Below are 11923 nucleotides of genomic sequence, written 5' to 3' on the forward strand. Positions count from 1 at the left end.
ACATTACTGGAACAACAGGTAATAATCCACACCCAGGGCTCACAATACTGGAACGACAGGTAATAATCCACACCCAGGGGCTCACATTAACAGAAAGACTGACTGGAGCTCATAGTTATAACAAGCAATAACCTATCCACCTGTGTACATGTACGCTCACTATCTGGTTTGACTTTATTAATTTTAGAACTGTTAATCTATACTTAGGATTAGGAATTCATTATTTGACTGTAGTAGTTCAGTATATGTAATCATTGCCTGTGTAGAGGGATGTCACTTACATATAATTAGCCAATAGTAATTAACCTGTAGATAACGAGTCACGTAACAAGAGGTATATCATAGTCAGGTATGTGATCTACACAAAGTCAGTTCTAATTATTATATGTTCTTTGTTAGTGCTAAGGTGTATGGTGTGCTTCAGTACATTCTGACAATAAACATTAAATATCAGAGAAAGTTAGTCTATAGGGACATAATGGGAACATCAGTACATTCTGACAATAAACATTAAATATCAGAGAAAGTTAGTCTATAGGGACATAATGGGAACATCAGTACATTCTGACAATAAACATTAAATATCAGAGAAAGTTAGTCTATAGGGACATAATGGGAACATCAGTACATTCTGACAATAAACATTAAATATCAGAGAAAGTTAGTCTATAGGGACATAATGGGAACATCAGTACATTCTGACAATAAACATTAAATATCAGAGAAAGTTAGTCTATAGGGACATAATGGGAACATCAGTACATTCTGACAATAAACATTAAATATCAGAGAAAGTTAGTCTATAGGGACATAATGGGAACATCAGTACATTCTGACAATAAACATTAAATATCAGAGAAAGTTAGTCTATAGGGACATAATGGGAACATCAGTACATTCTGACAATAAACATTAAATATCAGAGAAAGTTAGTCTATAGGGACATAATGGGAACATCAGTACATTCTGACAATAAACATTAAATATCAGAGAAAGTTAGTCTATAGGGACATAATGGGAACATCAGTACATTCTGACAATAAACATTAAATATCAGAGAAAGTTAGTCTATAGGGACATAATGGGAACATCAGTACATTCTGACAATAAACATTAAATATCAGAGAAAGTTAGTCTATAGGGACATAATGGGAACATCAGTACATTCTGACAATAAACATTAAATATCAGAGAAAGTTAGTCTATAGGGACATAATGGGAACATCAGTACATTCTGACAATAAACATTAAATATCAGAGAAAGTTAGTCTATAGGGACATAATGGGAACATCAGTATATTCTGACAATAAACATTAAATATCAGAGAAAGTTAGTCTATAGGGACATAATGGGAACATAACAAAACACGAAGATAAGATTGTCGTAAACTGAAGTCACTCAGGTCATCATCTGGTAATCAACACCTCTAGATAACAATACTTATATAGTTCTGTATGCTGTAAGATACAGGGCGCGGATCCAAGGGGGGGCGGACCCGGCGTACGCCCCCCCTAAAATAGGAGAGAGAAAAAAAGAAAAGGGGAAAAGAAAGAGGAGAAGGAAGGAAAAGAAAGGAGAAAGAAAAAGAGGGAGAAAGGAAAAGGGAAAAATAAGGAATTAGATAAAGAGTGAGAATTAGACATAAAGCTCCATTTTCTACCTTTTACCGTTTGATAATTTTATTTTAAAATCTAAATGTATACGACTTTGTGGTTCATACATGCATGAACATACTTGGATACAGGCGCAATTGAATAATTACATATTTTTTCGCATAAGTTAAGGTTTTATCCCCATCGCTTAAAAGGTACACTGTATATATCCCTTCAAGTATTTACTTATTCCTCAAAAAACGGTAAACTCCCAAGCTTATATATATATATAAATATTAGATAATTTATTGTCATTGATATTCAATATTGGCAGGTTATATCTCGATATCCTTAGCAATAAAAGAAAAGGGAGAGGGGGTGGAAGGAAACTTAGTTGGTCATGGGTATTCGCTGGTTGACTATGTGTCATGCCCTTCGTTCTTCAGTTTGTAAAATATATATTACACATTTTTGAATCAGCATTTAAGTCCTGTATCAAATCCGACAATCAATGGACAAATGTGTGTGTACTTTCAAAACGCCAGTTACAAGTGAAAGTAATTTAGGTATTCAGCATCACTACTGACGTCGAATGCTTCTAGGAGCCTTTTTACTTGTCCTAAGAACAAACTAAAGGGAGAACCAAATGCGAAAGAAAATGTGTGAAAAAAAATTGAAATATATATCAAAAGGGGTCCTTATTACATTTTCAAGACGATCTCAAGGCAATAAAATGCATGTTTTTGTAGAAGTTTTAGAGAGCTTCTAGGGGTCTGGGTCCAGTTGCCTTCTTTTTTGTTTCAACAAAAACACATCTTAACGATAATGTTATAAGACAGGACAAACGATTTTAAAATTTAATATACATAGCAAAAGGCTCATGATTGTTTTTTTAATTTGTGGAAAGTGTTCCTTTTAGAAAACAGGATGATAGTAATTTACGTTTATATTAGTCCTATAAAATCCTAAAATTGGCAGCCCCCAGACCCCCTTCCTTTTCTTTGCTTTGTGCCTCTATAAATATTCAGATTTAAGGCAGTGCAATTCGGTAACTTTATGTTCAAAATATGACATTAGACGTCAAAAATGATAAACTAACATGTTTACATGGCTTCAATTATTTTCTGGAAAAAGTGTACATGAAGTCCTCAGAAAGCAGGATTTATTAGAATTGATTCGAGAGCTTCTGGGGGCCTACGCAGCCCCCAGACCCCCGCCTTTCTTCGCTTTATATCCCTGTAAATATATTAGTAACAAAATGGGGAAATTAAATTAAAACTTAAAATAAAAAATATGACACTAGACATGAAAACCATAAATAAACATCCATAAATGGCTTCAATTATTTTCTGGAAAATGTGTTCATAAAATCCTCAGAATACAGGATTTTGCACCATTTATTTGAGAGCTTCTGGGGGCCTAGGCGGCCCCCAGACCCCTCGCCTGATTTGCTTGGTCCAACGCCCCCTCTAACCTCAAACCCTGAATCCGCCCCTGAGATATACTAGTACTGTATGAATAATATGGCATGTCATTATCTCACTATTATAGTATCTATTTCTGTCAATGTATTGTAGGTATCTTACCTTATAATACCTAGATGTTGTTATGGTATACACCTGTTGCTATAGAAACACTATTACTTAAGTTAATGTAACAAAACCATTATAGTGCATCAGTTATAACACAATCTATTACACTATATAATGTACAGGTTACTTAGTATTATTATATCTGTATGTTTTCCCACAATTTTCCCAAATACTGCATGGTCCTAAGATTGTTCTGATATCACTCATGGCAATAAATTGGTTTGTAGATGTAGAGAAGAGAATTACAAAATGGTCACCAGAGTTTTACTTTTACTTTTGATAAAATGGGTTTTAATTGCTGTTAACATCAAATAACTTCCATTGAACATTTTTGGGCTGATCAGGTCAGGCATTGTAATTCAGATCAGATTTTTTTTTCTCAAAATGTGTTTCCATTGTAATAAAATTAATGGGATTAGATTACATAAAACTATATAAAAATAGTATTCATAGATTTTCATTTATTTACACTTTCAAAATTTCTGTTGTAATTTTGATAATGAAGATGTTACTTTGGATATTTGTTGGTATGGAAATGTGTGATGCTTTGTGTTTTAGTACGGAGGACATTCATCACCTCTGCTGAGGATCTGTTACCTGGCTCCCTGTCCACTAACCATGAACGCCAGGGGATGCACGAAACCATTATTGTAAGTCAAAATAAGTCAACGTCAGTTTATCTCATAATGCACAGATTAAAGTCTTGACCACTTCTCTTCAACAAAATATTTCATTTCAGAAAAATGAAATCAGTCAACATGATTGTACTTTCTTTATGTGATAATAGAGCAAACTGTGAAAGCACAATTTTATCATATTGCACCAAAATAAGTATAGCGTAACCTTGTCTATAAAAAACCACTAAGGGGAAAAAGAAAACAAATGACCTTGTAGCAAGAGGTCTATATATAGCTGGTCGCTATGACAGGTGTTACTGTACAGAAGTGGTTGCTTAGACAGGTTTTATTGTACAGAGGTGGTCACTAAGACAGGTTTTACTGTATAGAAGTGCATATTAAGACAGGTGTTACTGTACAGAAGTGGGTATTAAGACAGGTTTTACTGTACAGAAGTGGTCACTAAGACAGGTTTTACTGTATAGAAGTGGTTATTAAGACAGGTGTTACTGTACAGAAGTGGTTATTAAGACAGGTGTTACTGTACAGAAGTGGTTATTAAGACAGGTGTTACTGTACAGAAGTGGTTATTAAGACAGGTGTTACTGTACAGAAGTGCTTATTAAGACAGATGTTACTGTACAGAGGTGGTTATTAAGACAGGTGTTACTGTACAGAGGTGGTCACTAAGACAGGTGTTACTGTACAGAGGTGGTCACTAAGACAGGTGTTACTTTACAGTTATTAAGGTGTTACTGTCACTAAGACAGGTGTTACTGTTCGTACAGAGGTGGTTATTAAGACAGGTGTTACTGTTCAGAGGTGGTTATTAAGACAGGTGTTACTATACAGAGGTGGTCACTAAGACAGGTGTTACTATACAGAGGTGGTCACTAAGACAGGTGTTACTGTTCAGAGGTGGTTATTAAGACAGGTGTTACTGTACAGAAGTGGTTATTAAGACAGGTGTTACTGTACAGAAGTGGTCACTAAGACAGGTGTTACTGTACAGAGTGGTTATTAAGACAGGTGTTACTGTACAGAAGTGGTTATTAAGACAGGTGTTACTGTACAGAAGGTGGTATTAAGACAGGTTTTACTGTACAGAAGTGGTTATTAAGACAGGTGTTACTGTTAGAAGTGGTTATTAAGACAGGTGTTACTGTACAGAAGTGGTTATTAAGACAGGTTTTACTGTATAGAAGTGGTTATTAAGACAGGTGTTACTGTACAGAAGTGCTTATTAAGACAGGTGTTACTGTACAGAGTGGTTATTAAGACAGGTTTTACTGTACAGAAGTGGTTATTAAGACAGGTTTTACTGTACAGAGGTGGTTATTAAGACAGGTGTTACTGTACAGAAGTGGTCACTTAAGACAGGTGTTTACTGTACAGAGGTGGTCACTAAGACAGGTGTTACTGTACAGAGTGGTACTAAGACAGGTTTTACTGTACAGAAGTGGTTATTAAGACAGGTTTACTGTACAGAAGTGCTTATTAAGACAGTGTGTTACTGTACAGAAGTGGTTATTAAGACAGGTGTTACTGTACAGAGGTGGTCACTAAGACAGGTGTTACTGTACAGAGGTGGTCACTAAGACAGGTTGTTACTGTACAGAGGTGGTCACTAAGACAGGTGTTACTGTACAGAGGTGGTCACTAAGACAGGTGTTACTGTACAGAGTCACTAAGTGGTTGTTTTAGACAGGTGTTACTAAGACAGGTGTACGTACAGGTGGTCACTAAGACAGGTTTTACTGTACAGAAGTGGTTATTAAGACAGGTGTTACTGTACAGAAGTGGTATTAAGACAGGTGTTACTGTACAGAGGTGGTCACTAAGACAGGTGTTACTGTACAGAGGTGGTCACTAAGACAGGTGTTACTGTACAGAGGTGGTCCACTAAGACAGGTGTTACTGTACAGAGGTGGTCACTAAGACAGGTGTTACTGTACAGAGGTGGTCACTAAGACAGGTGTTTACTGTACAGAGGTGGTCACTAAGACAGGTGTTACTGTACAGAGGTGGTCACTAAGACAGGTGTTACTGTACAGAAGTGGTTATTAAGACAGGTGTTACTGTACAGAAGTGGTTATTAAGACAGGTTTTACTGTACAGAAGTGGTTATTAAGACAGGTGTTACTGTACAGAAGTGGTTATTAAGACAGGTGTTACTGTACAGAAGTGGTTATTAAGACAGGTGTTACTGTACAGAAGTGGTTATTAAGACAGGTGTTACTGTACAGAAGTGGTTATTAAGACAGGTGTTACTGTACAGAAGTGGTTATTAAGACAGGTTTTACTGTACAGAAGTGGTTATTAAGACAGGTGTTACTGTACAGAAGTGGTCACTAAGACAGGTTTTACTGTACAGAAGTGGTTATTAAGACAGGTGTTACTGTACAGAAGTGGTCACTAAGACAGGTGTTACTGTACAGAGGTGGTCACTAAGACAGGTGGTTACTGTACAGAAGTGGTTATTAAGACAGGTGTTACTGTACAGAAGTGGTATTAAGACAGGTTTTACTGTACAGAGGTGGTATTAAGACAGGTGTTACTGTACAGAAGTGTGGTATTAAGACAGGTGTTACTGTACAGAAGTGGTCATTAAGACAGGTGTTACTGTACAGAAGTGCTTATTAAGACAGGTGTTTACTGTACAGAAGGTGGTTCTTAAGAGGTTATTAAGACAGATTTTACTGTACAGAGGTGGTCACTAAGACAGGTGTTACTGTACAGAGGTGGTCACTAAGACAGGTGTTACTGTACAGAGGTGGTCACTAAGACAGGTGTTACTGTACAGAGGTGGTCACTAAGAAAGGTGTTACTTACAGAGGTGGTCACTAAGACAGGTGTTACTGTACAGAGGTGGTCACTAAGACAGGTGTTACTGTACAGAGGTGGTCACTAAGACAGGTGTTACTGTACAGAGGTGGTCACTAAGACAGGTGTTACTGTACAGAGGTGGTCACTAAGACAGGTGTTACTGTACAGAGGTGGTCACTAAGACAGGTGTTACTGTACAGAGGTGGTCACTAAGACAGGTGTTACTGTACAGAGGTGGTCACTAAGACAGGTGTTACTGTACAGAGGTGGTCACTAAGACAGGTGTTACTGTACAGAGGTGGTCACTAAGACAGGTGTTACTGTACAGAGGTGGTCACTAAGACAGGTGTTACTGTACAGAGGTGGTTACTAAGACAGGTGTTTACTGTACAGAAGTGGTTATTAAGACAGGTGTTACTGTACAGAAGTGGTTATTAAGACAGGTGTTACTGTACAGAAGTGGTTATTAAGACAGATATTACTGTACAGATGTGGTTATTAAGACAGGTGTTATTGTACAGAAGTGGTCACTAAGACAGGTTTTACTGTACAGAGGTGGTCACTAAGACAGGTGTTACTGTACAGAGGTGGTCACTAAGACAGGTGTTACTGTACAGAGGTGGTCACTAAGACAGGTGTTACTGTACAGAGGTGGTCACTAAGACAGGTGTTACTGTACAGAGGTGGTCACTAAGACAGGTGTTACTGTACAGAGGTGGTCACTAAGACAGGTGTTACTGTACAGAGGTGGTCACTAAGACAGGTGTTACTGTACAGAGGTGGTCACTAAGACAGGTGTTACTGTACAGAGGTGGTCACTAAGACAGGTGTTACTGTACAGAGGTGGTCACTAAGACAGGTGTTACTGTACAGAGGTGGTCACTAAGACAGGTGTTACTGTACAGAGGTGGTCACTAAGACAGGTGTTACTGTACAGAGGTGGTCACTAAGACAGGTGTTACTGTACAGAGGTGGTCACTAAGACAGGTGTTACTGTACAGAGGTGGTCACTAAGACAGGTGTTACTATACAGAGGTGGTCACTAAGACAGGTGTTACTGTACAGAAGTGGTTATTAAGACAGGTGTTACTGTACAGAAGTGGTTATTAAGACAGGTGTTACTGTACAGAAGTGGTTATTAAGACAGGTGTTACTGTACAGAAGTGGTCACTAAGACAGGTTTTACTGTACAGAGGTGGTCACTAAGACAGGTGTTACTGTACAGAAGTGGTCACTAAGACAGGTGTTACTGTACAGAGGTGGTCACTAAGACAGGTGTTACTGTACAGAAGTGGTCACTAAGACAGGTGTTACTGTACAGAGGTGGTCACTAAGACAGGTGTTACTGTACAGAGGTGGTCACTAAGACAGGTGTTACTGTACAGAGGTGGTCACTAAGACAGGTGTTACTGTACAGAGGTGGTCACTAAGACAGGTGTTACTGTACAGAGGTGGTCACTAAGACAGGTGTTACTGTACAGAGGTGGTCACTAAGACAGGTGTTACTGTACAGAGGTGGTCACTAAGACAGGTGTTACTGTACAGAGGTGGTCACTAAGACAGAGGTGGTCACTAAGACAGGTGTTACTGTACAGAGGTGGTCACTAAGACAGGTGTTACTGTACAGAGGTGGTCACTAAGACAGGTGTTACTGTACAGAGGTGGTCACTAAGACAGGTGTTACTGTACAGAGGTGGTCACTAAGACAGGTGTTACTGTACAGAGGTGGTCACTAAGACAGGTGTTACTGTACAGAGGTGGTCACTAAGACAGGTGTTACTGTACAGAGGTGGTCACTAAGACAGGTGTTACTGTACAGAGGTGGTCACTAAGACAGGTGTTACTATACAGAGGTGGTCACTAAGACAGGTGTTACTGTACAGAGGTGGTCACTAAGACAGGTGTTACTGTACAGAGGTGGTCACTAAGACAGGTGTTACTGTACAGAGGTGGTCACTAAGACAGGTGTTACTGTACAGAGGTGGTCACTAAGATAGGTGTTACTGTACAGAGGTGGTCACTAAGACAGGTGTTACTATACAGAGGTGGTCACAAAGACAGGTGTTACTGTACAAAGGTGGTCACTAAGACAGGTTTTACTGTACAGAGGTGGTCACTTAGACAGGTTTTACTGTACAGAGGTTTTCACTTAGACAGGTTTTACTGTACAGAGGTGGTCACTAAGTCAGGTTTTACTGTACAGTGGTGGTCACTGAGACAGGTGTTACTGTACAGAGGTAGTCACTAAGACACTATGATTTCTGAGAGTAAAGGCCATTACAGTAGTATAACTATTATATATTCGCTTTCACAAGTATTATATTGCTTTACAATTCCATGCACTGTGAGCGATAGATCTGCTGATAATTTTAATTACAGATTAAAATGTCTGTCCTATTGGCATTCCTCATAGAACCACAAATAGGAAATTCAGATTAAAGTGTGCCCTTATATGTACAGATCTTTATATATGGTACAAGTTTACATAGAGATGAATGTTACCATAATAACCAGTTAGATGTAGCCATTCTGAGGAAGGCACCAGACTAAGATAAATCAAGGAGAAATTGTGAAATTATGTTAGTATGTATAACATACTGGAACAATTACATATGGCACGTTATGGTTACAGTCGATGACAGAGCTGGGATCCAATGGAGTATCTCAGCACGGCATGGATGGCCGACATGATCATAGTCCCAACGCACGCCGATCCCGACCCCTGAGTGCAGGGGCCAGTCGACCCGTTGGGACACCCACACCAAAACCTAACATCCAACCTGTACCAGGGACGGTCTCTAATGCATGGACCACAGAAAGTCAAAAGTCAAAGGTCAGTATGTACAGGGGTCAGCTTTCCTAGAGGTCACATAGAGGTCACATTACCTAGACATTAATCTCTGGGCTATATAAGGTCACTTGATTTATGGAAGTATTCAGAATCTACGTGAATGTGCAGCTGCTGATTGTTAAATGGGCAATGAATAATTTATTTTGTAATTATTTTATCATAAGATCTGTATCACATAATGGCATTTGGTTTTGATTTCAAAAGTCTGAGAAACTCATTATTTTCATTTCATAAAATACCTGCATGTTTAATGTTTTTGCCATGATTGCATGATCTCACACCTTCACTGAATTGCACTGTACTGTGGGATTTTTTTCTGTACCTTCTGGCTTTCACTCTTGCATTCATATCCCGACCCCTGAATATCCCTCACTCAATCATATTCTGACCCCAGAGTATCCCTCACTCATTCATATTCTGACCTCTGAATATCCCTTTCTCATTCATATTCTGACCCCTCAATATCCCCCTCTCATTACATATCCCCACCCCTGAATATCCCTCTCTCATTACATATCCCCACCCTTGAATATTCCCCTCTCATTACATATCCCCACCCCTGAATATTCCTCTCTCATTACATATCCCCACCCCTGAATATCCCCCTCTCATTACATATCCCAACTCCTGAATATCCCCCTCTCATTACATATCCCCAACCCTGAATATCCCCCTCTCATTACATATCCCCACCCCTGAATATCCCCTTCTCATTACATATCCCCACTCCTGAATACCCCCCTCTCATTACTTATCCCCACCCCTGAATATCCCCCTCTCATTACATATCCCCACCCCTGAATATCCCCCTCTCATTACATATCCCCACCCCTGAATATCCCCCTCTCATTACATATCCCCACCCCTGAATATCCCTCTCTCATTACATACCCCCACCTCTGAATATCTCTCTCCTATTACATATCCCCACCCCTGAATATCCCTCTCTCATTACATACCCCTACCCCTGAATATCCCTCTCTAAAATTTGACCTGTACCCATTTAAGTATGAAATGGATCTGTTATATTTACTGATGTCTTTAAGATCCATAATTGCTATCAATAATGCCCATGCTAATGTCAGTAACCTTGATGACCTGTTTAATTTACTCCATCCACTATGACCTAGCCTTGTGCCCCATTGGATTTAATTTGTTCATTAAATTCAACTTTCACTTTCAGAGGCCTTCCCATTCATGTTTTACTCACCCAAGGCTAAAAATACTAACAGTACAATGTCATTGATCTATCTGTCACAGTTAAGTTGACCACAGTTCAGCTGATTAGGGGTTAGTTTATTGACCTTGGTTGAGTTGACCACTGTTTTGTTGACCATGCACGGTTTAGTTGACCACTATTTTGTGTCCACTCTAGGCTGTTGACCAGTCCTCACTTTCTGTGGAAGACAGATTAAAGTCACTGATAAGCTCACCATCATCCAACTCCACACGAGATCTCCACCATGTAAGTCTAGCACAGGGCACAGTGGCCTGGTGGTTTGAACTTTGACCTTTAACCTACCGGTATATGTTGTGGTACTGTATTAGGCCTGACAGTGATAGTCCTGTCTTTGACCTTAACCTCCGTTTTTATCTTTAACCCTATTTTACCTTGTAGTACTCTAGTCTCATGGTGTGAAATTTGACCTTTAACTTTTATATCATGAATTATGACATTACCCTTATATTACAGGTATGTATCATGGGCAAACTTTTACTTTCATTTATTTCATTTCCATGTTGGAGTACATGTTTTGAACTTTTACCTCTAAACTTTATATTCATTGTAATGTACATGTATATGTGTATTTTACAGTGTGAAGTTTTACCTTAACCTTTTCACTCATACATTTCAATGCTCTACTTTATAGGGTGAACTTTAAACCTTAACCTTTCTATAACGTGGATATTTGGTGTAGTATAAACTTTAGCCTAAATATATGGTCAGATGACTTTAACTTTGACCTATACTTAGTAAACATTATCAGACATGGCACTAGTATTGTGATGCCTTGATATTACATTCCTTATAAGGTTTTTGTTGAATCCTTATTCATAACAGACAGCCCCATCGATTCCACGTCTACATCGTCGAGTGGCGCCTATCTCTGCCCACTGCGTGAGTGAACACTGACCGCAATTTTGTTTTAGTGTGAGATTAGAGAACTAGTGTACACTAAATATATAGTTCTATATGGAATAACAGTTGATCATTTGATAAACCCTGCCAAAGCAAGGAGCTATTAGAGACATTTTATACAAAGCAACAGAGAAGAAAACAGGGGAAACAACTCTTGCTAGTTTTATATCACACCATCCTACCATATTACATAAAACTGCTTGCTGTTTGACTATGGATTGATGTGGAATTTCATGTTTGTTGCTATATATACTAGTAGTTTTACAATATTTCATCTGTAACATAGAGTTCTATAAGGTTTTTG

At 38.6% G+C, this 11923-nt stretch overlaps 1 protein-coding gene across 1 annotated transcript in view; it reads left to right on the top strand.

The window, feature by feature from the left end:
* LOC138319245 (neuron navigator 3-like) overlaps window positions 1-11004 on the top strand; it is a 40599-nt gene extending 29595 nt beyond the window's left edge. Inside the window, exons 7-9 of the mRNA XM_069262265.1 lie at window positions 3744-3835; window positions 9261-9461; window positions 10855-11004. Of these exons, the coding sequence (XP_069118366.1) occupies window positions 3744-3835; window positions 9261-9461; window positions 10855-10989 (428 nt within the window). The 3' untranslated portion in view covers window positions 10990-11004. The remainder of the gene's footprint in view (window positions 1-3743; window positions 3836-9260; window positions 9462-10854) is intronic.
* The last annotated feature ends 919 nt before the right edge of the window (window positions 11005-11923 follow it).

Source organism: Argopecten irradians, chromosome 3 (genome assembly GCF_041381155.1).
Source record: "Argopecten irradians isolate NY chromosome 3, Ai_NY, whole genome shotgun sequence".
NCBI classification, from domain to species: Eukaryota; Metazoa; Mollusca; class Bivalvia; order Pectinida; family Pectinidae; genus Argopecten; species Argopecten irradians.